The following is a 26,578-nucleotide window of genomic DNA, read 5'->3' as shown; positions in this document are numbered from 1 at the left end:
ACACTTAACTGACCATGCCACCCAGGCACTTGTTTAGTTTTTTTAAAATCTAAAATAGTTACTCCTCCCCTTTCTGTTTTTCACGACAGTGAAGCATGGTCCAGTGTTGGTGACATAGTGGTCAGCATAGCTGCCTTCAGTGACAGTGAAGCATGTTGCTTGCTGAAAAATGCTGCTGAATAGAAAAATCCATAATCCACCAGAGATACCCACTTTATTAATTTTTTACTTTATTGTTATTATTATTTTAAGATTTTATTTATTGGGGCACCTGGGTGGCTCAGTGTGTTAAAGCCTCTGCCTTCTGCTCAGGTCATGATCTCAAGGGATCGATCCTGCATCAGGCTCTCTGCTCGGTGGGGAGCCTACTTCCCTCTCTCTCTCTGCCTACTTGTGATTTCTCTCTGTCAAATAAATAAAGTCCTTAAAAAAATCAAGATTTTATTTATTAATTTGACAGAGAGAGACGCAGCGAGAGAGGGAACACAAGCAAGGGGAGTAGGAGAGGGAGAAGCAGGCTTCCTGCAGAGCAGAGAGCCCGATGTGGGGCTTGATCCCAGGGTCATGAGACCATGACCCGAACTGAAGGCAGACGCTTAACGACTGAGACCCAGGAGCGCTCACTTAACTAATTTTTAAATAAACTTAAAATTTTGGAATAATTTTAGATTGACAGCAAAGTTGTAAATGTAGGCCAGAGTTCTCATGTACTTTATCCAGTTTTTCCCATTGTTTTTTTTTATTGTTTTTCTTTTAGTTTATACTTAAGTGGAGATTGCTGCTTATCTAAAATCAGGGTAAATATTCTAATTCACAGTCACTGTTCCTGTTATTTCTCTTTTGCAAGTCAAAATTTTCCTAAGAGGTAGTTCTCCCATTGTTAATGTCGTACATTTCTGTGGTACATTTGTCAAATCTAAGAAACCTTCATTGGAACATTAGTGTTAATTAATAACCAGATTTTATTTGGATTTTCCTAGTTTTTCTGTTCAAAGATCTATCCAGGATCCATGTCGAACATGGTTTTCATGTTTCCTGGGCTATGACCGTTATTCAGAGTTCATTGTTTTTTTTTTTGTTGTTGTTGTTTTGTTTTGTTTTTTTTTTAAAGATTTTATTTATTTGTTTGACAGAGATCACAAGTAGGCAGAGAGGCAGGCAGAGAGAGAGAGGAGGAAGCAGGCTCCCCACAGAGCAGAGAGCCCGATGTGGGGCTCGATCCCAGGACTCCAGGATCATGACCTGAGCCGAAGGCAGAGGCTTTAACCCACTGAGCCACCCAGGCGCCCCTCAGAGTTCATTGTTGAAGAGTCCTGGTCTTTCCTTCTTTCTCTCCTCCCTCCCTCCCTTCCTCCCTTCCTTCTTTTTCCTTCCTTTTTTTTTTTTTTGAAGATTTATTTATTTGAGAGAAAGTGCACCAGGGGTCGGGGAGAGGGAGATGGAGAAAAAGAATCCCCAGCCGGCTCCACGCTGGGTGCAGAGCCCTTCGAGGGGCTCCTTCTCACGACTCTGAGATCAGGACCTGAGCCAAAGCCAAGAGTCCAACACGTCACTGACTGAACCACCCAGGCCTTGGTCGGGTATTTCATAGAGTGTTACAGAGTCTGGGTTTGTCTGATAATTTTCCTCATAGTTAGATTAGACTGGAGCTAAGGGTTTTGGGAAAGAAGATAGTCACTTTTGATATTTTGTTTCATATCTTGGCCTTTTTTTTTTTTTTTAAGATTTTATTTATTTGAGAGAGAGAGAGAATAAGAGCGAGCGAGCATGAGGGCGGGAGGTCAGAGGGAGAAGTGGCATCCTGCTCGGCTGGATACCGGGACTCCAGGATCATGACCTGAGTGGAAGGCAGTCGCTGAAGCAGCTGAGCCAACCAGGCGCCCCTTATCTTGGCTTTTTATGTAACATATTCAATACATGTTTTATAAAATGGGATTATATACTGGATTATTTTATAATCTACTTTTTTTTTTTTTTACTTACCAAGACTGTTTTTTTCTTACATATGGGAGTAGGAAACTCCGTACTGAGTTTCAATCACCGACTTGAAAATGCAGTTTTAGAACATAGACTGTTGGTGTAAATTAGAGACAGCTTTTAAGAAGGATGATGGTGGTGGTGGTGGTGGTACCATTTTGTTTTAATTACGCAGTTGGCTTTTTTAAAATTGATTTTTGTTTTGTTTAAAAAGCTCAACTGTTTGGGATTATGATGTGTTTACAAGTCTCCACAGATAATCTAAAAGGGAAAATAAAGAAATACAAAGAATAGAAAATGTTTTTAGTAAAATTTTCTCGGTAAGCAGCGAACTTTTCTAGAAAGTCAGTCTTTTGATTTGATTGCTTCATAAATATGGGATTTAAGATATATGCATTTTTATTGATTAGTAAGCATGTTAGATGATTTGGGAGGAGGCTCAAAATTTTTAAGAAATAATTTGGAATTCTTGAAAGAAGTCTGTCTCCAGAATTGCTGGTAGTTCTGAAATATGGGTCAGGGGTGCCCTGGGTGGCTCAGTTAGTTAAGCGACTGCCATTAGCTTAGGTCATGGTCCCGGCGCCCTGGGATGGAGCCCCGCATTGGGCTCTGTGCTCTGCGGGTAGCCTGCTTCTCCCTGCTCCTGTCCGCTCTTCCTCTCTCACTGTCTCTTTCTTGCTCTCGCCAATAAATAAATTAAATCTTTTTTTTTTTTTTAAATTTTATTTATTTATTTGACAGACAGAGATCACAAGTAGGCAGAGAGAGAGGCAGATTGAGAGGAGGAAGCAGGCTCCCCGCTGAGCAGAGAGCCCGAAGCGGGGCTTGATAGAAGGACCCTGGGATCATGACCCAAGCCAAAGACAGAGGCTTTAACCCACTGAGCCACCCAGGTGCCCCAATAAATTAAATCTTAAAAAAAATATGGGTCAGGAAAAGTCAAATTAATAGATGGGAAAAACCCCCTCAATTTTAGCTATTGATACAACTTTTAAAATTTAGTTTTTTGGAGGCACCTGGGTGGCTCAGTGGGTTAAAGCCTCTGCCTTCGGCTCCGGTGTCCTGGGATCGGCCCCCGCATTGGGCTCTCTGCTCTGCGGGGAGCCTGCTTCCTCCTCTCTCTCTGCCTGCTTCTCTGCCTACTTGTGATGTCTGTCAAATAAATAAATAAAATCCTTAAAAAAATTTTTTTTAGTTTTTTTTGTTTTTATCATTTTAGTTACTAAGACAGATGGTAGAAGGTCCATTAGGATGTTTCTTTTACATATTTAAGACATTTTGCTTTGCTATATTGAATTCCATGCATTCTGGAATTTAGGAAAATTTACCTCTTCATGAAAGAGATTACTCATAATGGAATACGATTGATGATCTTAGTTTCTAGTTTTCTTCTCAATAGGCTTAGTCTCTCTTCTAATGCTTCTTGCATGCTCAGAGATTTTATAAGAGTTTTAGAGAAAAATGCAAGTCTGGGTGAATATTAAATATAGTACAATGAATAAAACTTTCTTTACTTTGCAGAATATTTTGCTTATATATCCCATAGAACCATGGCAGATTCTAGTTTTGGATAAAAATAGATAAATTTAAAGATAATACAGCATTCCTCTTTATGACTTGGAATTCTGATGAGTACTGAATTTGGTACAGACAGCTCAGTTCTTGGAATGCTTGGCATTCAGGTTATTTTAGGCCATCTCTTTGGGAAATTCAATTAAAGCATTTATTGAATGGCGTTAGTGAATTGAATGGTTGTCTTGGGGATATCAATGATATAAAATATGACCCTATTTATAAGATGGTTGTGTGGGCAGCCAAAGCATCTTATATGTTTAATTCAAAATAATAGATGATTTAGAGGCCAATCCTTCTGTAGGAAGTAGTGCTGGTTTAGGAGGGAGAACATTTTAGAGAAGTTAAGCCTGGGATCATTCATTTAAAACCGACTAGGAGTTAGGTTCAGAGAGAGGAGGGGAAGGACATTCAGGCGGTGGGAAGGGGCAGAGACTCAGAAGCTTGACTGCCCTTCAGGCGTGGTGAGAAAATTAGGCTCTAGACAGGCCGTGGGTGGCCTGGAGGTCTAGTAGTGAGCCTGGACACTAATTTACCGGCATTTCAGAACCACCGTGCTACCCCTGGAGTAATGGTTCCGAACTTTTTGTTCCCCGAGGAAGCATAACACACTTCTGCTGGCGTCACTGTCTCCCCACAGCTGGGCTGCTGGGTCTGGAGAAGGGGAGATGCTCTCATATGCTTTCCTTAATCCAAGGGGCTAGGTCATATGGGTTATTTTAATAATGTATCAATCTGGCTTTTCCTCTCTTGTCACAATACATGTACTTTCCAGTAGAGTCTTGTTTTCAGAATAATAGAGTTTCTCCTGGGAAAAGAACAATGCATGAGGCTGATTAAAGGCAAATAATTGACTTTGTAGAAAAAAAAGTGAATCTCTAATTCTTTCCTAGCAGTTCTTCCTTTGTTTAAATTTTTGTTTTGTTAAAAAAAAAAAAAATTTTTTTTTTTTGTTTTGTTAGTCATGTAAAGAAAAGTATTTTATTGTATGCATCTTTCAAGTTTTCCTATGGTTTTATTGCTTATATAGCTTAATAAATTAAGGCCAACTTGGAGTCTAATCGAGACCTGATTGTGTGGCTGTTCGTGATTTCTGTCAGAGTTAGTAGATAGTGTTATAGAGATAGAGTAGATGTTCAGCACAGCTCTTCAGTCTTCTCAGATCTCGACAAATGCAGTCCGATTCCTTCTACCCAAGTTACCTATGAGGAAGATATTTTTTGTTTGTTTGTTTCTAATGGGAACAAGTGTATAAGATAGAGATACAGAAATTCTCTTCAGTTTAGATTGAAGAAATTTTTTTTACTACTATTGGCTCCTGCTGTTTGCTCCAGTTGATTTTTCTTCTTTGAAGTCTGTTTGTAATCAAATAAGCTTTAGCTCTTTTGAAGTAAAAGAGGAACATAGCTACATTAACAAGAAAAGTTAATTTAAGGAAGATAACTGATTTTTTTTTTTTTTTTTCCAGTAAACCACATTTCATGACTTGATTTCATGGTGGTCGGATGGTTATTCTCATACAGTTACAAAACGAAGTCCACAGTGGGAAAAGAATGATTCTTTTAAAAATCACCTTCCTTTTTATCATCTGTTACTGAAAATGTCTTAGTCCAGGTCTGTCTCCCTAGCACCTTTGTGGCGCACTGTTGATTTCATTTTTCTCCATTATTTACTTTTGGTCCTGGACAAAGTACCTGGTGATAATGGAATTCTTCAGAAGTATCCTATATTTGATGCCAAGTGAGCTCAATGAGTGCTCAGTTTGGAGACTTTCTTTCTAAGCCTCCGTTCTTGCCTCTGAAACATACGTGGATGGAAAGGGTCATGGGCGTAGGTTTTCCATTGATTAACATACCCTTCCATATCTATTTCTTTACAGTTTTTAAAAACATGTTAATTGTGACATTGCGATTCATATTTTAAAAGTGATTTTAAAATTTTACTTTTAAATTATCATACTGTAAAAGTGGCTTTATTTCTTTTGGTAAGAAAATTTTTTCAATTTAATACACGTCTAGTTTGTGTAGCTTTCCCCACAGTCTGGATACACGCTATTATCATCCCAAAAAACTCCCTCATGCTCTCCTTGTGTAATTATCCATCCCCATCCCATAACCCCTGCAACCACTGATTTTTCCAGCCCTATAGTTTTGGCTTTTTGAAAATATAATACAAATGGAATCATACAGTATTAAACTTCTGAGACTGGGCTCCTTTACTCTGTCTTTCAGATTCATCTAAGGTATTATATATATTACAAATTTATTCTTTATTTATTGCTGAGTAGTTTTCTATCGTTACTCATTAAGGGACATTTGGATTGTTTCCAGTTTTTAGCAGTTATGAATGGAGCTACTGTAAACATCTGTGTACAGATTTTTGGGTGAACATAACGTTTTCATTTCTCCAGGTTTGCTGTCTGTGGGGAGAGGGATTGCTAGGTCATATAGTGAGTATATGTTTAACTTTTTAAGAAACTGCCAATCCTTTTTCTGGAGTGGCTGTACCATTTTATATTCCCACTAGCAGTGTATGAGAGTTCTGGTATTCCACATCACTGATAATATCAATATTTGCAATGTAGTCATTCTAATAGGTATCTAGTAGTAGTGCCTAATCATGGTTTTAATTTGCATTTCTCTGATGACTAAAGCCATTGAACATCTTTTTATGTGCTAATTTGCCATCATCATATTTTTGTGGAGTGCGTGTGGAAATTTTTTATCCAGCTTTTAATTTGGTTATTTTCCTATTACTGAGTTTTGAGAATTCTATGTCTGGATACAAATCCTTTTCCAGATATGTGATTTGCAAAAAATTTTCTCTTAGTCTTTATCTTTCTCTTCATTCCTTTAACGTGGGATTTTAGAGGACAGAAATGTTTAATTTTGATTAGGACTAATTTATCATTTTTTTCCCCTTTTTTTTGGTTGTACTAAGATTGATAGATTTTAAAACAAGTTTCTTTCCTATAAAGGTAGTGAAAACTAACTTAGTGTTAGGAATGGTCTCATAAAGTTGACTTTGTGGAAGGTGCAAATGTTATCATTTTACGGAAAGGTGGTGTTAATTAAAATACTCTGTAGTCTTAGGAACATCTGTGACTTTTGATTAACCGAAAGAGTTGATTGGCTTAGATTTGGGAAGATTTTCCTACTTTCTCTTCAATGGTAATCTCTAACATGGTTAATATACAGATACTTTTATGATGCAGAACTATGTAGGAAATCAGTCATTAAGACTGTGAAGATACTTTACATTCACATTTAATATTTTTGGAAGTGCCTGGGTTTGAGTTTCCACTCTTGGAAAGCATGGGAACCTCCATTGTGGGTTCAGAGTCAGTGTCATGGCTAAAAGCATGAACCGTGTCATTCTGTCTGAATTTGAATCCTGCCTCTGTTGTTTACAGTATAACTGTGGGTAAGTAACTTTTCTGTGCTTCAGTTTCCTTCTCTGTAAATGAGATTGGAAAAATAATAATATCCACCTTGTAAGGTCATTATGGGGATTAAATTGGATTATGTAGCTCATTTTCAACAGCATCCATCACAGAGTAAGCGTTCAGTAAATGGTTCTTATTATTGCCGAAGTAGCTTTATGGTGAAGTCATTTAAACACATGTTTTAGAATTATATTTTCAACATGCAGAATAACCGAATATCACACTTTTTTTCCTCCTTACACTTACTGTTATTAGTAATCAATAACTGTGGCCAGTGCTATTAGCAATCATGTGCGTAGATACTGTTTTATGAGACAATTACCAGCTCCTCTGTCTTTTACTTCCTGTAAAGTACTAATTAGATGTACATATACATCAGTTAGTTCCAATTGCCTGAAGCATCAACCTGAACTGTCTTAAACTAGAAAGAAATTTCTTGGCTCACCTAACTGCAAAGTTCAGGCATAGCTAGATGGAGTCAGGCTCAAGTCGTGACATCGAGACCCAGTTTCTCCCCTGAATCAACTCTGCCTTTTTCTAAAGTATAAACTTCAGTTGTAGGCACTATATGGTAGAAAAATGGCTGCAGCACAGTCATCCCCTGGAGCCTCAGATTTTAGGTTCAGCAGGGAAGAACACCTATCTCTTTCCCAGAAGCCTCAGCAAAAGTCTCATGTCTCATTGGTTCTGATGGGGTCACATGTCTTACCCTGAGCCAATCTTGGTGTTTGGGGCTGTGAGGCTTGGATTGGCCAGTCATGGTCACATGACAGCCTTAGCTTCCTTGGTGCAGTCAGCTCTTCAGGAACCACATGGATGGCAGTAGGGGAGAGGTGAATTCTCAGAGGGAGAGTACGGGCTCCTGTTACCAGGAAGAGGAATGGGTGCTGGGTGGCCAAACAACTAATGATATTAGTCTCTTTTATAGGTCAGCAGTGGATTGCAGGAGTTCATGGATGTGGATTGGAACCTTGGTTTCTGATTCCCACTTTCTTGCCTGGGAAGTTACATACTCTCAAGCTCATGTTCCCCACACGGGTTGGAGTTTGTAGAAAATTAGTGTTTTATGTTCTTTTTTTATGTTCTTTTTTATGTTTTTATGTTCTTTTTTAAGATTTTATTTATTTATTTGACAGACAGAGATCACAAGCCGGCAGAGAGGGGAAGCAGGCTCCCTGCTGAGCAGAGAGAGCCTGATGTGGGATCTGGTCCCAGGACCCCAAGGTCACGACCAGGCAGAGGCTTAACCCACTGAGCTACCCAGGCACCCCACAACTTGAATGTTTTTAACAGGAAGAGAAGAATCAAGGCTGGTAGAGGGTAGCTCTCACAGTAGGCAGATGGGGTGCTTCTTCCTATATTGATGTGATTCATGTGACTCAGCTCCTTTCCCTGGACCTCCCTGTCCCCATGGGAGAGGCTCTCCTAGACCCAGCTTGGTCAGTGTCTGCCCTTGGATCAGGCCGTTCTGGCCAGGCAGTGGATCGTATGCTATTGATAAGGCTGTATCTGTATCCCAGACAAGAGGGTCTGTCACCCCTACAGTGAGGTGTAGCTGGGTGCTGGCCTCTTCTAGTAGGAGTAGTTCCAAATCTCTTCATACATGGGGGTATAGCTCAGTGGTAGAGCATTTGACTGCAAATCTCTTCATACATATTTTCTACAGTCCATTTTAGCATGGCCTGAGACATTATCTCACTTTGACTGGCAGTTTTTATTTTATGTTTGAGAAAGCACTTCATCTTTAGGAGCATGTGTAACAAGGTCATGCTTTTTTCTGAAAAACCAAAGAAAACAGTTGAATAAGACCTGCTTCATCCTGATCCACTCTACAGCCAAGTACCCTAAGAGGTTCAGGTAGGACTTAGGTAGAAACTAATGATCGGGACCTGATTAATGAAGGTATTTGTGATAGAAACTTTCACATCCTCTTCTGAGGTTGGCACTTGAACCTAATGAATCAGATGTTAACTCCTTAAGTCATTGAGCTACAAAACTTCTGCCTCTAATCTCTACTTACATGTTAAATGTTACTGAGATTTCCCTGGCGAAAATGTTTGGTGGCTAATGTTGGTAGGAGTCTTTGTGATCTCCCTTTGTAGTCCCTTTTAGGGGTTATCTCATCTAAATCAGTGACATACAAACTTACTTACTTCTCCATAATCATCATCATTTTATTGAGATGGATAAAAGGGATGAAAATAATACCTCTGTTAAGTAAGTAAAGTAGTTAGGTAGAGTGCTGTTTTGTTTTCTATAAATACATTATTGTATGTTGAGATCAGTGCAGTGATTCTACTTCATTTAAATTGAAAACTTGGAATTTTATTTTATTTTAAAAAAAAAAAGATTATTTATTTATTTATTTCACAGACAGAAATCACAAGTAGGCAGAGAGGCAGGCAGAGAGAGATGGGGAAGCAGGCTCCCCGCTGAGCAGAGAGCCCGATGCGGGGCTTGATCCCAGGACTCTGGAATCATGACCTGAGCTGAAGGCAGAGGCTTTAACCCACTGAGCCACCCAGGCCCCCCGAAAACTTGGAATTTTAGGAAAATAACAATAGCAGACACTTAACTGAGCACATACTGTGCCAGGCATTTTTATAAGTATTCTATACATATTAATTTATCTAATCCTGCATTAACCATTGGAGGTAGGCATTAGTTGTTTTGCCATTTTAGAGGTAAGTTGAGATATAGGAGGTTAAGTCACTTGCCCCAGGCCATGCAGCTGGTGAGTGTCTGAGTGACAGAGTGACAGGACTGATGGTGAGTGGGGAGGCGGGGGTTGGTTAGTGAGAGGGGCTGGTGAGTTAGTGAGGGGAGCTGGTGAGTTTTGAATGCAAGTCCTCTGGCTCTAAGCCTATGCTCTGAATCACTGTGCTGCATTCTTTTCCTAAGAAAGATTTTAGCTTGTGGATTCTTAGTTTTTCTTTTCTTTTTACTTATTTTTGTAGTATTTTCTAGATGTGTGCTGAGAGTTTTATAGGAAAGATTTGCTCATTCTGGGGCCTCTGCCTCAGAATGATAACCGTGGTTTATCTACTTATTGTTGCTGTTTTCTGGCAAGCAAACACTATATGCTTGTTTGTGTCGGTAGTTCTCAATCAGGAATGATTTTACTCCCAGGGGACATTTGCTCCTGTCTGGAGACCCTTTTAGTTGTCATAGGGTGGAAGATACTACTGGCATCTAGTGGGTAGAGGCCAGAGATTCCATTACACATCTTAACAAAGTACAGGGCAGCCTCCAGAAACAAAGAACTATTTGGGCCATAGTGTCAGTAGCATTAACTGAGGTCTGTATAGTAAGTTAGTGGTTATCTTGTCATGCCATTCTTATGCTTAAGGGGCAAAGTCACTGTAGTAATATAGAAATCATTATTTTTGATTTTTGTTTGATAATTGGTTTTATCCAAATTAATGCATGTTTGTATAAGGGACATGAATACCAACTAGATCCTACATGTTTCAGCTCCCCTAAGTCACACTGGGTCTTGTGGTCCACTGAAGGAGGGCTGAGGTAGTTGAAAGGGAGGCAGTGTAGAGACTGAGGACACAGGACTCTAAATATCTATTGGATTATTTATTTATTTAAAGATTTAATTATTTCTTTTAGAGAGAGAGGAGGAGAGAGAGAGAGGGAATCCTCAAGCAGATTCCTGCTGAGTATAGAGCCCGATGTGGGGCTTGATTTCATGATGCTGAGATCATGACCTGAGCTGAAATCAAGAGTTGGACACTCAACCGACCAAGCCACCCGGGCGCCCTTATTTGTTGGATTATCTTGTGTAATTCACAACAAATACGGGTGTTTTTGTTTTTGTGGTTCTTGGTAAAAGTTAATTTTTGTGGTTCTTATTAAAAGTTAATTTGTTAAACGTAAACATTTAAAATATCCTGTAATTTTAAAACCGTGCTTTGGCATTTTTTTACTTAAAATTTCAAACGGAGGAAAGTAGAGAATATTGTATCCCATGTGCATACCAGCCATTTTAACAAATGTTAACAAAGGCTGAAGTCCTTTTTGACTCTTTCTTGGTCCATTCCTCGGAAGTTTCTACATTTTTTGACATACAGGTATCTCGAAGTTGAAGAGGCCCAGACCTCTGTGATGTCTGTTCTCCTGCCTTACTCGCTGCACCACTGTGTTTTGGGGGCCCATCTGCAGGTGTCTCCCCTCGGCTTTTGCTGCAGCGCAGAGGCAGCATGGGGCTGAGGAACAGCTGGGAGAGCGCGGGGCCAGGTGGTCATCAGAGCTGGAGAGGCCAGGCAGGAGCGCATGTGTGGGCTGGAGAGAGAAGAGAGGGACAGAGAAGTCCCTGGGGCCAGTTGGTAAGGTGAAGGTAGGGAGGAGCAGGAGAGCGAGTGGGGGGAAGCGGGCAAGAACAGCAATCTGCATGCTGACGGAGCTGGTGGCTAGAGGTCAGCCAGACCGACCCTGGGAAGCAGTATCGTGATTGTCGGGTCACGGGATTTTAGGTCTTGTCTGCCTGGCTTTTGTGCTCTTGCTGTGTGAGTGGTCCAGCCAGGGAGAGGCTGCACTTGAACCCTCAGTCTGTCTTCCTTGGACTGCCTCCTAGTGATCCCTTATCAATGGCAGTGCCTGCCAGTTCTTCACACGACTTCTATATGAGAGTCCTTCCTTCCTTAATTATTTTTATTTTTATTTTTAAAGATTTATTTAGTTGAGGGCGTAGCCAGAGAGAGGGAGAGAGAGAGCCTTAAGCAGGCTCTGCACTTAGTGCAGAGCCTGACACGGGGCTTGATCTCACGACCCTGAAATTACAACCTGAATCGAAACTAAGAGCTGGATGCTTAACTGTGCCACCCAGGCACCCCAGATTCTTTCCTTATTTAAAAATCTGTCATGCCCCATCGCCTGTGGAATAAAACTCTCACTTCTTGTGGCACGTGAGGTCATTCATCTCTCCTCCTCCTCTTCCCCTGACGCAGCTGGAGTTTAAGTCACATAGTTTCTCCTCTAGTCATTTCACTCGAACTCTTTTCTCTCTTAAAGAGCCCACATATACTTTTCCTATCATCTCTGTGTGGTGAACTTCTGTTCACCTTTTGAGGCCAGCTCATGCCTTTCGGCAGATGGAATAAGTCTTTCTTGTAATTGTTCATTTGTGCTTTGCTGCTCTTGCTAGAATCGCAGTTTCTTGAGAGCGGTGATGCCGGGCTCCCATCCCTGACTTCAGTGCTCTGAGCACGGGGCTTGGCCTCAGGAAATCCTTGTTGAATTGAATTAATCAGCAGTTCAAACTTGGACTTTAGCCTTTTTTTTTATGTTGGTGGAGAAAATCCTGCATGGTAGAGATTTCGATGCTCTGCAGTCACAGTCACAGAATTACAAGACTGAAATCGGGAGGTTTTGATTTGAAACATTTCTGTACCTTCTGGTTAAAAAAAAAAAAGAAGCCTTCATGGTTTGTCGCACTCTGCAATATTCAGAGTCAATGTGTCATTTATATATTTGCCTCATGTATACATTTGATGCATTGTTTGTATGATACTGACTTACGGTTGACATTTTGCTTGGATCTTGGTAAAGACTTCGTAAAATAGAAAAGAGAAGTACAGATTGTGTGGCATCAGTCACCCTGCTCAGCTGCAGCTTGATCAGAAGGTGGATTCAGAGTAACTTCTTAGATAGATAATTAAACCAGCGGAGGTAGGAATGAGGTTACAATTTAGTAAGATTTTATTTTTTTTTTAAATAAAAAACTTTTAAAAAAGATTTTTATTTATTTGACAGAGAGGGAGAGCACACAAGCAGGGGGAGCTACAGGCAGAGGAAGAGGGAGAAGCAGGCTGCCCGCCGAGCCGGGAGCCCGACGTAGGGCTCGATCCCGGGACCACAACCCGAGCCAAAGGCAGACCGCCAACCGACTGAGCCACCCAGACACCCCTTTTAGTAAGATTTTAAAACCTTCTCTGACTTGTTCTTTCTTCCTGTAGGATTTTTGTCCCTGAGTCATGGAAGACAGAAGAGCTGAGAAGTCATGTGAACAAGCGTGTGAATCACTTAAGAGGCAGGACTATGAAATGACCCTCAAGCACTGCACAGAGGCCCTCCTTTCTCTTGGCCAGTACTCCATGGCTGACTTCCCAGGGCCATGTCCACTGGAGATAGAAAGCATCAAAATTGAGAGTCTTCTTTATAGAATTGCCTCATTTTTGCAACTGGTGAGTAAACACTGTTGATAAGCCAGTTATGAACCATGTAAAGGGGACTTTTTCACAGAGTGGGGACAATCGTTGGTCGTAATCACCTAATTCTGGGCTGAGGAGATGAGTGACCTGGCTAGTGATTGCTGAATATGTTTAATTGCAACAGCAGTTTTTAAGCCTTTAACATTGTACTACTGTGTAACATTTTGGATTATTCACTCATTCAGCAAATATTTATTGAGTGTATACTATATGCTGGACACTGGTCTAGGTACTTAGTATACATTGATGAAAAAGAGAAAGATCTTCATGGTAATTTTTGTATTAGGGGACAGACAATAAACAACAGATATTATACGTAGGTAGACACTTTAGATTATTAGAAGGTAGCAATCTGCTTGAAAAAAAAAGATGGACAGGGCAAGGGTGATTGTGGATACTAGAGTTAGGGACGGTTTGCAGTTTTTTTTTTTTTTGGGGGTTGCAGTTTTGAATTGAGTGGTCAAGGTTGGTTTCACTGATCAGGTGATGTGAAGGAGGTAGGGGAGTGAGCCTTGTAAAAGGTAGGGGAGGTAGGGGAGTGAGCATTACAGGCAGAGGAAATAGTCCGTGCAAAGATCCTGAGGCAGAAGCCTGACTGGCATGTTTGAGAAATAGCTAGGAGGCCAGTGTGCTGGAGAAAAGTATGTAATGGGGAGAGGGTAACAGAGCTAGATCTTGTGGGGCCCTATATATATGTTTTTCTCCTACTTAAGACAGGGAGCTCTTGTGGTTTTTTAATTTTTTTTTTTTTTTTTTTAGATTTTATTTATTTGTCAGAGGGAGGAGCACTAGCATGGGGAGTGACAGCCCAAAGGAGAAGCAGGCCCCTCACTGAGCAAGGAGCTTGATGTGGAACTCTATTCTAAGGCGCTGGGATTGTGACCTGAGCCAAAAGCAGATGCTTAAGTGACTGAGCCACCCAGACATCTCTCTTGTGGTTTTGATTAGAGGTTTTTATTAGAGGATTTTGATTAGAGGAGTGGTATAATCTGATTTGGCAGGAATTCTTTGGCTTTTGTTTTGAGAATAGGCTATTGAGGGGTAAGTGTAAAGGCAGGGGACTAGTTTAGAGGCTGTTGGAATAATCCAGGCCCGAGATGATAGTGACTCAGACAAAAGGGTGGCAGTGGATCGAGAAGTGCTTTGGTTCTGGTTCTGAGATGAAGATAGAGCTAGTAAGATTTCTTAATACATGAATGGAGGGAGTGAGAGAAAAGGAGCAGACACAGTTTCCTTACCTCAGTGTTGTTTTGTCTGAGCAATAGGAAAGTGGGTTTTCTTCAATTGCGATGAGAAGGCTGAAGATGGGGAGCAAGTTTTACTGGCGAAGATGGGAGCTCAGTTTTGGACCTACTGAGTCGGAGATGTCATTTAGATATGTAGCTGGAGATGTTGAGTGAGCAGTCAAATATGCAGGTGTGGATTTTGGCAGAGAGGTCTGGGTCAAAGACACTGACTTCAGAGTTGGTGGCCAGTGGGTGATATGTATGTAAAGTCTTGAGCCTGGGTGAGATCACCAAGGGAACGTGTGTACACAGAGGAGAGGAGAGGACTGAGGACTTAGGTCTACGTGTTAGGACGTTGGGGAGAAGAGGAGGGACCAGCAGAGCAGCCTGAAGAGTGATGGAAGGGGAAGGAAGCTAAGGGAGGACGGTGTCTGGTAGCCATGTGAGGAAAGTGGAGCCAAGTGAGGGAGTGTTGAGCAGTGTCGGTCGCTGTGGATCGAGTAGTGGGAGTTGAGAGTTGGCTGGGGTGTGACAGTGTATCTGAACGGGAACATGGAAATGTCGTGTGTGTCTAACTGGATACGGTTCAGGTCACTGAAGACCTCCATGAGAGCAGCTTCCATGGAATGGTGGTGACTAAAGAAAGTTTAAGACCGAGTCACGGGGAAGGACTTGGCAATACATGAGTAAGACAGTTCTTGAGTTTTGTCCCAAAGGGGCACAAAAAGTGGGAGTGGTAGCTGGTGGGAGAAGTGAAGTCAAGAGAAGGATTTTTTTTTTTAAAGGTGGGTTGAAATAGCACTGTTTGTTTCTAGGACTGAACCAATAGAAAGCAAAAAAGCCAGTGATGTAGGAGAAATAGAGACAGCTTGCCGGAGTGATGTTCCTTGAGTGGGCCATAGAGCAGGTATGTGCAAGTGGAATGATAGGTTTGAGAAAGGAGACCTGGATGGCTTGTCTGGTGACAGAGGGAAGCAGGGTGCTGGGAAGCAGGAAGACCTGATGTGACAGTTCATGGAGGTTCTCGTCTCATGGCTTCGGTTTTCTCAGTGAAGACTTTAGCTGAGGGTGATCATGAAGGAGGAGGTTCTGGTGATGTGGAGCTAGAGAAAGTGAGAAGTGGTAGTGAGTAAATGGATGGGGAAGTGCAACGTTACAATGTTTATTTGTAAAGTGCTATGTAAACCTCAGAGAGCAGGTGACTTGGTTTTGCTCTGTGAATGTTACATTTGAAACATTAATAATTAAACTTTGAAACAAAGCTGAGCTTTTTTTTTTTTGGATAAAACCTGCGTTAAGCAGCCCTTGAACTACTTAATTTTATCTTGTATCTTTTATTTTGCAGAAAAACTATGGGCAAGCTGATGAAGATTGTAGGCATGGTATGTTTAAAAATGGGACTGTTTTCTACTTTGAGTATTTTGAGTTACTTAAATTGAGCGTTGTTTGAGATTTGATTTTTTTATATGCTAATTTCAAGAGAGATTGTAATATTTTAAACACTCCGCCTTACTGTGGTGCCTACTAATTCTGGATGACAATTTCCTTGTCTTGATGGTTATACACTCAAACATTGTTCCTAGTCATGAGTGGGAACATTGATAGTGTCCTTTTCAAGTTTGTATATTTTCAGTCAATAAGAGCTAAATTTTAAAACTGTTAACATGCATCAGTTAAATGTTAAGCTTGGATAAGTTGAAATACTTGCCTGTCCCTCCTAAAATGTGTTTTTCCCTTCAGTACAAAATTTCCCTTAGAGAGGAAAGACTAAGCAGGGTGCTCCTTGTGCTTTTTTCCTGTTTTCTTTGGGCAAGAAATTAATTAAAAAGATTTTTACTCTTTGGGTACTCATAGGATGGGAATCCTTTTCTTCATAATTGCTGCCAGTTCACTGGAGTGAATCACGAGGAGGAAGTGGGAGAAGGGGTTGAGCGTACATGCTCACACATCCTTGGTGGGATTTTTTGCACAGCTCAGTGATTTGAGTAGTGTAATGTTTCAGTTATCCAGAATTTGGAGGAGGGGTGCTGAGTTAAACGGAAGTTAAGCTTTTTATTATGCTTTTGTATCAGAACTTTTAAAAGTATTAACTGTTTTTGTTGTAAACTTTAAAGAACTATCTTACTCCTTTGGCATGTTGGATATAATTTAACCGTTCATTTAAGAATGTGAACCTTCTTTAATAAAGTCTTTACTACCTGTGGACATTTAAAGTTACCAACAAGCCAGATAATAAGAAGTCAAGTGATAACAGAGGACTATGAAGAAGGGAACCCTCTCGCTTCCCTTTTTACCCCACCTGAAGAGGTCGTTGTTATTAGTTTGCTCTATCTTTAGTACTTTTCTCTATAGTGAGAAACATAAATAATGTAGATACAGGTTTTCCTTTAAAAATTAAAAAAGATATATGTGATGAATACAAAGCATATTTCCTACGTGTCTACAGATCATGGGTGTCTTTTTAAGTTCCACTTGCCGCTTAATATTCCATATGATAAATGTTTCATATTTACTCAAAAATTCTCCCATTGGTGGGCATTCAGCTGGTTCTAGTTTTCTAGGTTGTTCATTATAATTCATCCTGTAATAAACATGTATTCTTTCTTACTGTTGTTTGTTTCTGTAGGACAGTCTTAAAAGTTGAATGTCTGGGCGAGGAGGTTTTTTTGTTTTTTTTTTTTTTTTGTTTTTTAAAGATGAATTTAGGAGTGCGTGGGTGGCTCAGTGGGTTAAGCATCTGCCTTCGGCTCAGGTCATGATCCCAGGGTCCTGGGATCGAGCCCTGCATTGGGTTCCCCGCTCAGTGGGGAGTCTGCTTCTCCCTCTCTGTCTGCCTGCTGCTCCCCCTGCTTGTGCTCCTCTCTTAGACAAATAAATTAAAACAAACCTCAAAAAAAAAAAAAAAAAAAAAAGAGATACAGGGATGGCTGGGTGGCTCTGTGGGTTAAAGCCTCTGCTTTCAGCTCAGGTCATGATGTCAGGATCCTGGGATCGAGCCCCGCATCGGGCTCTCTGCTCAGCTGGGAGGCTGCTTCCCCCTCTCTCTCTCCCTGCCTCTCTGCTTACTTGTGATCTCTGTCTGTCAAATAAATAAATAAATAAAATCTTAAAAAAAAAAAAAAGAGATACATTTATTTTTAGAGAGAGTGAGAGAGGGAGGGGGTCTGAGGGGTGGGTAGGGGCTGGGTTAGAGGGAGAGGGACAGAGAATCTCAAGCAGAGTTTTTGTTGAGTGTGGAGCCTGCCCTGAGATCGTGACCTGAGCCAAAATCAAGGGTTGGGCACTTAACTGACTTCACCACTCAGGCGCCTCTGGGTGAAGGAGTTTTAAAAGTTGGATATCTGGGTTAAAATTATATGCTTATAGTTTTTTTTTTTAAACTTTTTAAAGATTTTATTTACTTAATTGACAGCGACAGAGAGAGAATGAGAGAGAGAGAGAGAGAATGCACAGGCAGGGGAGCAGCAGAAGCAGGCTTCATGTTGAGCAGGGAGCCTGACACAGGGCTTAATCCCAGGACCCTGGGACCTGACCTGAGTGGAAGGCAGCCACTTATCCCACTGAGCCACCCAGATGTCCCAATATATGCTAAGAGTTTTAATAGACATTGTCAGATTTGTTTCTGATGCATACACACTGCAGCAGTATCTGAGGATGCCTGCGTCCATGACCTCAGTAACACTGGAACCCATCAGTCTTGACATTCTGCTAGTCTCATGTGTTAAAAACAGAGTCTCTTTTCTTTAATTTTCACTCCCTTGAGTAGTGAGGTTGGTACAGTCTTCTCATTTTGGAGGCATACAAAGTCCCAAAAGGTTAAATGACTTCTGAAAAATCACAGAAGAGTAATTGCTGTTAGTGAAGGAGCATATGGGAAATTTTTCTGTTGTTTTATTTAGCATTTTGAAGTTAGATACTATTTTACAACTACTGAATTCCTAAAATAAATGTTTAGCCAGGAAACATGGATATGTTTATTACCTATGTTGTGATGATAGTAACATGTGTAGACATGTGCAGTTGCCAAATTTATACATTAATTATATGCAGTGTTTTGTATACCAATTATTCCTCTAAAATGTTGGGGGGAAAAAGTATAACCGATGTCTAGGATAAAGTTGTAATGAAATGAGTATACTCTTATATTCGTGGAGTGTGAGGGAGAATGCAGCTTGGTAATATGTTTATACTTTTGACCCACTAATCTCATTTCTGGGATGCTATCCCAAGTAAATAATCCAAAAGAAGGAAGAAATTGTGTGTGGAATGGTGTTCATTGCAGTGGTGTGTGTGAAAATGAAAAATCAGTTGGCTTCCAGTAAGGGAGGACATCTTTAATTAAATTCTATGCATTCCTTGTTACCATTTAGGTGATATAGAAGAACATGGAAAATGCTTACTTTCATGTGAAAGCAGTATATATAAAGTTGTTTATTTGAAACAGATACTTGGGAATATTGGCCAAGTTTATATATATGTATTGCTAGTTGTAGAGTTCTGCTATTAGAGATGAATTTTTTTTTTTCCTTTTCAATTTTTTTTTCCTTAAGTAAGTAATCTTACTTAAGAGAAAATACCATGGTTAGGCAGTGAGTTAGTAATAAAAACAAGTCAGGAATCTCAGGCTGGGGCATCTGGGGGTGTGCTTCTCCCTCTAATCTTACCCCTCTCATGCTCGCTTGCTCTCTCTCTCTCAAATAAGTAAATAAAATCTTAAAAAAAAGAAAAAGAATCTCAGTCTGTTAGGTATTACACGGCTTTGTAATGTTGGAGAGCTCTGGACTAGCTCCTGTCCTACTGGCCCCAACCCTATGCTTCCCTTTTCTATACTGTATTGTGTTGATGTCTGTTCCCTTCCTGACAGGCTGTCAGTTTGCATTCCTTGCAACTCTCAACATGCCTCATTTTAACTACCTTTTCCCTCATTTCTGTTTGCTGCTTTGACTTTCTGATTTCACTTTCTCAGGCAGGGTTAGGAAATCAGCCAGCCAGTATTTGTTACAGAATTTAAAAATATTAAAAGTTTTTTGTTATGAAGAAATTAAAATATTTTCCCATTCATATTCTCAAAACCTAAATTGTAAGATTTTACCATGTTAATTTTTTTCTGAGATATTTGAAAATAATGACAGACATCATATTTACCCCTAAATATGTTAGTATCATCTCCAAAAGGAAGACCATAATTGTATAATCACAATTTTATTATTAACCAAATAAAATTGACAGTGATTCTCTAATATTACCTTAAGCCCAGTCTATAATCACATTTACTTGGGTTGTCCCCGAAATGTTTTTTTATGGCTGATTTTTTTCAAGCCAGAAATTAATTAGAATCATAAAATAATAAAGTTGGACTTTTACTTCAAAAAGAGTAAGGACATGAGGGTATCTTAAAAACTAACTACGTAGGCTTTGAATTCACGGACCTTAGTTCTGAGTTTGGTGTTGTGCTGTAGAGAGTGACAGTTGCCACCCTTGTGAGCACTGGATAAATGATGTAGGCAAGTCTGTTTCCATTATCTGGACATAAGTTTTGTTTGGTGTAACAGGATGCCTGTGAAATATTGATTATATAGGAAACTTACAGTTTTTATATTGACAAAATAGAATGATACTGTATTTTAACTAACTGGAATTAAAATTAAGACTTAAAAAGAACCAAAATAGGGACGCCTGGGTGGCTCAGTTGGTTAAGCCACTGCTTTCGGCACAGGTCATGACCCAGGGTCCTGGGATCGAGTCCCACCTTGGGCTCCTTGTCCAGCAGGGAGCCTGCTTCTGTCTCTGCCTCTGCCTGCCACTCTGCCTGCTTGTGCTCTCTCTCTGACAAATAAATAAATAAAATCTTAAAAAAAATTTAAAAAAAGAACCAAAATAGAATGAAATAAATGGCAAAAGTGAAATCAAAAGAAAATATTATCGACCAAAATTATGCTACAAATTCTGTCATCATAAACATCAATGAATGTTTTTCATAAGGCTGCCAGATTTTTAAACCCTAGCTGAGAATGTTATTACTGTTTTTTAAGTACTCGCTATATCCAGTGTGGGGCTCAAACTGGCAACTGTAAAGTCAAGATTTGCCTGCTCTACTGACTGAGCCAGCCAGGTGCCTGGTTATTAACTTTTTTTAATTGATGTGGAGTTGATGCACAGTATTATGTCATTTTCAAGTGTCTATAGCATAGCGATTCAACAGTTCTGTACTGTGCTGACCACAAGTGTAGCCCCCATCTGTCACCATACAACACTATTAGAGTTCCATTGGCAATATTCCCTGTGCTGTACCTTTATCCCCATGACTTATTCATTCCATAGCTGGAAAGCTGTAGTGTTGCTCCCATACCCCTTCACCTGTTTTGCCCATCGCCTCTCACCCCCCAACCCTCTGGCAACCATCAGTTTGTACTCTGTATTTATGGGTCTGTTTCTGCTTTTGTTTATTTGTTTTTATTTATTCATTTATTTATTTATTTTTAAAGATTTTATTTATTTATTTGACAGAAAGAGACACAGGGAGAGAGGGAACACAAGCAGGGGGAGTGGGAGAGGGAGAAACAGACTTCCTGCCGAGTGGAGAGCCCGATGGGGGGCTGGATCCCAGGACTCTGGGATCATGACCTGAACCAAAGGTAGCCGCTTAACGCGTGAGCCACGCAGGCGCCCCTTGTTTTGTTTTTTAGATTCCACATATAAGTGACATCATATGGTGTTCGTCTTTCTATGATTCATTTCACTTAGCATAATGCCATCTGGGTCCATCCATGTTGGCGCGAATGGCAAGCTCTCATTCATTCTTATGGCCGAGTAATATTCCATTGTGTGTGTGTGTTTATGTGAGTTTGTATGCGTGTGCACATGGCATCTTTTTTTTTTTTTAAACATTTTATTTATTTTAGAAAGAGAGCACATGCGAATGAGAGAGGAGAGAGGGGCAGAAGGAGAGAAAGAGGGAAAGAATCTTGATGCGGGGCTCAATCTCATGACCCTGAAATCAGGACCTGAGCTGAAATCAAGAGGCAGACACTTAACTGACTGAGCCGCCTACGTGCCCTTGTACTCCATCATCATCATCACCATTGTCATCATCATCATCTTTTTTTTAAAAGATTTTATTTATTTGAGAGAGAGAGAGAACAAGTGGAGGGGAGAAAGGCAGAGACGGAGGGAGAGGGAGAAGCAGGCTCCCCACCGAGCACGGAGTCCAGCACGGGGCCCGACCCGAGGATCCTGAGATCATGACTTGAGCCAAAGCCAGACGCCCAACCAGCTGAGCCACCCAGGCATCCCTGTACTGCATCATCTTAATTTTTTTTTTTTTTTAAAGATTTTATGTATTTGATAGAAAAAGCACAAGCAGGGGGAACGGCAGGCAGGGGAAGAGGGAGAAGCAGGCTACCTGATGATCAGGGATCCCAGTGCGGGGCTCAGTCTTACGACCCTGAGACCATCACCTGAGCTGAAGGCAGTTGCTTAACCCACCGAGCCACTCAGGGGCTCCTGCATCTACTTAATCTATTGTTGCATCAGAGGACACTTCAGTTGCTTCCATATCTTGGCTATTGTAAAGAATGCTGCAATAAACATAGGAGTGCATATATTTTTTCAAATTAGTGTTTTTGTTTTCTTTTGTATTTCTTAATTTTTAAAAAAATGATCTTATTAATTTGTCAGAGTACACGTGCATGCGTGCACAAGCAGAGGGAGCGGCACGTAGAAGGAGAAGCGGGCTTCACACCAAGTAGGGAGCCCAGTGCAGGACTCGATCCCAGGACCCAGGATCATGACCTGAGCTGAAGGCAGTGGCTTAATCAACTGAGCCACCCCGGCGTCCCTATTTCTTAATTTTTTGAGAAACCTCCACACTGTTTTCCTACAGTGGCTGCACTGATCTCCATTTCTACCAACAGTGCACAAGGTTTCCTTTTTCTTCATATCCTCATCAACATTTACTCTTTTTTGTCTTTTTGATTGTAGCCATTCTCATAGGTATGAGGTGGTATTTCACTGCGGTTTTGATTTGCATTTCCGTGATGATTAGTGATATTGAACATCTTTTCATGTGTCTGTTGCCCATCTCTATGTCTTCTTTGGAAAAATGTCTATTCAGGTCCTCTGCCCTTTTATTATTTTATTTTTAAAGATTTTATTTATTTTTTTGTCAGAGAAAGAGAGATAGAGAGAGTGCACAACCAGAGGGAGAAGCAGGCTCCCCACTGAGCAAGGAGCCTGACGCAGGACTCGATCCCAGGACCCTTGGATCGTGACCTGAGCTAAAGGCGGATGCTTAACTGACTGAGCCACCCAGGCGTTCCCTCTTCCCATATTTTAATCAAATTGTTTATTTTCTTGATGTTGAGTTATATAAGTTCTTCTTACATTTTGGGTATCAACCCCTTTTTGGGCATATTATTTGCAAATACCTTCTCCCATTGTAGTTTGCCTTTTTGTTTTGTTGATGGTTTCCCTTGCTGCAAAAGCTTTTTTTTTTTTTTTTTTTTAAAGATTTTATTTATTTATTCGACAGAGAGAGATCACAACTAGGCAGAGAAGCAGGCAGAGAGAGAGGAGGAAGCAGACGTCCTGCAGAGCAGAGAGCCCGATGTGGGGCTTGATCCCAGGACCCCGGGATCATGACCTGAGCCGAAGGCAGAGGCTTAACCCACTGAGCCACCCAGGCGCCCCGCTGCAAAAGCTTTTTATCTCGGTGTAGTGCCAGTAGTTTTTTTATTTTTTTAATTTTTTAATTATTTTTTTATTTTTTAAAGATTTTATTTATTTATTTGACAGAGAGAAATCACAAGTAGATGGAGAGGCAGGCAGAGAGAGAGAGGGAGGAGGAAGCAGGCTCCCCACTGAGCAGAGAGCCTGATGCGGGACTCGATCCCAGGACCCTGAGATCATGACCCGAGCCGAAGGCAGCGGCTTAACCCACTGAGCCACCCAGGCGCCCCCGTAGTTTATTTTTATTTCTGTTTCTCTTTCTTGAGGAGGCATATCTGGAAAAATGTTGCTAAGGCCAGTGTCAAAGAGATTACTGCCTGTGTTTCCTTCCAAAAGTTTTGTGGTTTCAATTCTTACACTTAGGTACTTAATCCATTTTGAGTTTATTTTTGTGTCTGGTGCAAGAAAGTGGTTCAGTTTCGTTCTTGTGCATGTAGCTGTCCAGTTTTCCCTACACCATTTATTGAAGAGACCGTGTTTTCCCCATTATATATTTATTTATTATATATATAGAGAGAGAGAGCGTGGGGAAGTAGGGGCAGAGGGAGAGAATCCTCTATTAAACTCCTCGCCGAGCACAGAGCCTGACTTAGGATTCAGTCCCAGGACCCTGAGATCATGACCTGAGCTGAAACCTGGAGTTGTACACCCAACTGACTGAGCCATCAAGTCGCCCCAGCTTAGTTTTTCAATGAAAGATTTTAGAGATAACTAAGGACTTGTTGAAAGAAATCATCTACTCTAGTGATGTGACTGAAAAGATACAGTTAGACTCAACATTTATTGTATTTAAGCCTTATTTTAAATCACCTTTCTCATTGCATGTAATTCTTTACAAGTAAAAGGAATTACATTTTAATTTTTGATTGTCTCCTTTTGATAGCCAGAGGCTATAGGACCCTAAGAGAGGCTATTTTGTTGAAATAGTTGAATGAATATTCCTTGAATATTACACATTTCAAGTAAGACATATACAAAAACTGAAGAATGAGAAGGGATGGAGACCTGACTCTAATAACAGAGGTGAGGTGTTCAGTCTCCTCCTTAGTAACAGTAGGCAGGAAGGAGCTGTTCAGTTTGGGAATACTTGTGTGCTCACAGTAAAATCTCACAGAGTTGGTGGGAAGAGAATTTTACAGTGCAAAGCATTGTAACATATTTACAGTGCTCATGATTAGATTATATTTTTAGTGTCCTCTCTTTTGACAAGTTCATTATTTGAGCAAAGGCAAGTTTAATAATACACAAGGCTATACTTTATTTTCTTTCAAGTTTTTTCAAGATATTACAGATAATGACCGACTAGATTGGCAATATCACAGTTTAATTTTGTTACATGATGCAATAGCAGGAGAGCTTTTTATCTATAATTGTTGAATATTTTTTGGTGATAATTCTTCATGTGGGATCCTGTAAGACAAACGGAATTGCATTTTAGGGCAACAGTTGGCAAAAAGTAAGTCAGTACTGATTTTTGTCTAAAAAAGGGAAAGAGAAAAAGAAGAAACATAATTTTGACAAATATTGAGGCCTTCAGACATCAGTATAATGCAGGAACTTTTGCAGAATGAAATTTGGCAAATACCTTGTACAAAACCAAAGATCTGCGAAAGGTGCTTGTAACTATGGTGTGATTTAATACTCTTTAAACCTGACACAATTTCCTGATTTTGAAATATTCTTAGATTTTTTTTTGTTTGTTTCTGTGAAACATTCTTTAATGCTTGACAGCTCGTTTCTTAATAGTGCAATTACTGAAAAGGAATTAGAGTATTTCCTTAGCAGTTCTCAATACTGCTGTATGATTTTTAGAAGGGGAAGGTCAGTAGTCTTCTGTGACAAGACTGTGCTAGATACTTACATATGTAATTAACACAATTAATCTTTACCACAACCTTCCTAAGTAGCTTCTGTCCCTTCCATTTTATAGGGGAGGAAGCAGTTTTAGCCGAAGTAAGTAGTCCAGCCCTTAGTAGGACTGTTGTTTCTTCTTCAAAGCATTTTATTATTCGATCCTTGCAACAGATTTATGTGTGTTTCTGTTTTATAGATGACCGCACTGAGGGCCAGAGAGATAAACTAATTTGCCAAAGGTCATATTTGAATAGTTTTAGGAATAGTAAGAGCCGATGGAGATGTGGGCTTACCAGGGAATTTTATAAGATGTTCAAGACATTCTTAATCATACTGTGCTGGAGTTCATCACTTACTGGAATTATCTGGGGACATTGAGTAGATCCATTATGTGGATGGAGTGAGACAACAGGTTGGCCCAAACTAAAAGTAATTGAATAAAACTGTCTTAAATACAGAGACCGCAACTTTCAGTTCAGTAATCTGCTTCAATGGGGATATATACATAAAGATGTTTATTGCATTGTTAGTTTCAATAGTTAAAAATTGGGATTGTTCTGGAGCCAGGGTGTAGTTAAGTTCCATACTTGATGGAACACCATATGGGCAATAAGATGAGAAACATAAACACTCTGAGAACCATGGAAGATACTGAATGTGCTGAGGGAAAATAAAGCAGAATACAAACTGTTACATTTATATCAGTTACAGTCATGTAAAAATTACACAAATATTGATGAAAATTGGAAGTGAAAATGAATAAGTGAAGGCAGTCTGTTTAGTTGAGTGATGAACTTATAGGGAATTTTTAGGTAGAATTTTATTAGTGTTCTTGTAATGTTATTTGTGTAATGGAAAAATTGAACAACATAATGAAAGGATGTGTTCAGTACAACCAAAATAAATACATTATGAACTGACCCAGTGGACTTTAAATATGCAGTATATTATACTGATATTTAAACATTTCCTTGGAAATAATTAGAAAAAAATGGGCGGTGCCTGGGTGGCTCAGTGGGTTAAAGCCTCTGCCTTTGGCTCAGGTCATGATCTCAGGGTCCTGGATCTCTGCTCGGTGTGGAGCCTGCTTCCTCCTCCTCTCTCTCCCTGCCTGCCTCTCTGCCTCCTTGTGATCACTGTCTGTCAAATAAATAAATAAAATCTTAAAAAAAAAAAAGGAATTTCCAAAATATTTTCTTTTAGCAAGTTACTTTCGTGCAAAGGAAGCTAAAGTGTGTTCAAACTAAAAATAGAATCTTGGACTTAGCAGTGAAGAGGAAGATACAGATTGTTTTACTAGTTGAGCCATTAGAAGTTGCTGTGAGAAATCATCTCAAATAACATGGCATAAAAATGAGGATATTCTGTATTGTTAGAAATGTGTGCTCCTGTGATTGTATTAAATCTGCAAACACATGCAGACAATTAGGTCAGCATTTTCTGTGGCCATGTGACAATTAGGTTCTTAGTTAATCTTGCTGGTTTTGATAAAATCTAATTCTTAGCTGCTTAGGAATACCACATGTGGAGATTTGCAGTTTCTATTCTTACGCATTTTA

At 40.1% G+C, this 26,578-nt stretch overlaps 1 protein-coding gene across 9 annotated transcripts in view; it reads left to right on the top strand.

The window, feature by feature from the left end:
- HELZ (helicase with zinc finger) overlaps positions 1 to 26,578 on the top strand; it is a 186,075-nt gene that overhangs the window by 36,941 nt on the left and 122,556 nt on the right. For all 9 annotated transcript variants that reach the window (XM_059149522.1, XM_059149520.1, XM_059149523.1 and 6 more), the window contains 2 exons: positions 12,958 to 13,185; positions 15,784 to 15,820. In XM_059149522.1, coding sequence (XP_059005505.1) covers positions 12,976 to 13,185; positions 15,784 to 15,820 — 247 coding nt within the window. In that variant the 5' untranslated portion in view covers positions 12,958 to 12,975. The remainder of the gene's footprint in view (positions 1 to 12,957; positions 13,186 to 15,783; positions 15,821 to 26,578) is intronic.

The sequence above is a fragment of the Mustela lutreola genome, chromosome 15 (genome assembly GCF_030435805.1).
Source record: "Mustela lutreola isolate mMusLut2 chromosome 15, mMusLut2.pri, whole genome shotgun sequence".
NCBI lineage: Eukaryota > Metazoa > Chordata > Mammalia > Carnivora > Mustelidae > Mustela > Mustela lutreola.
Note: the sequence above shows the minus strand (reverse complement) of the source record. Positions and strands in the feature narration are given on the sequence as shown.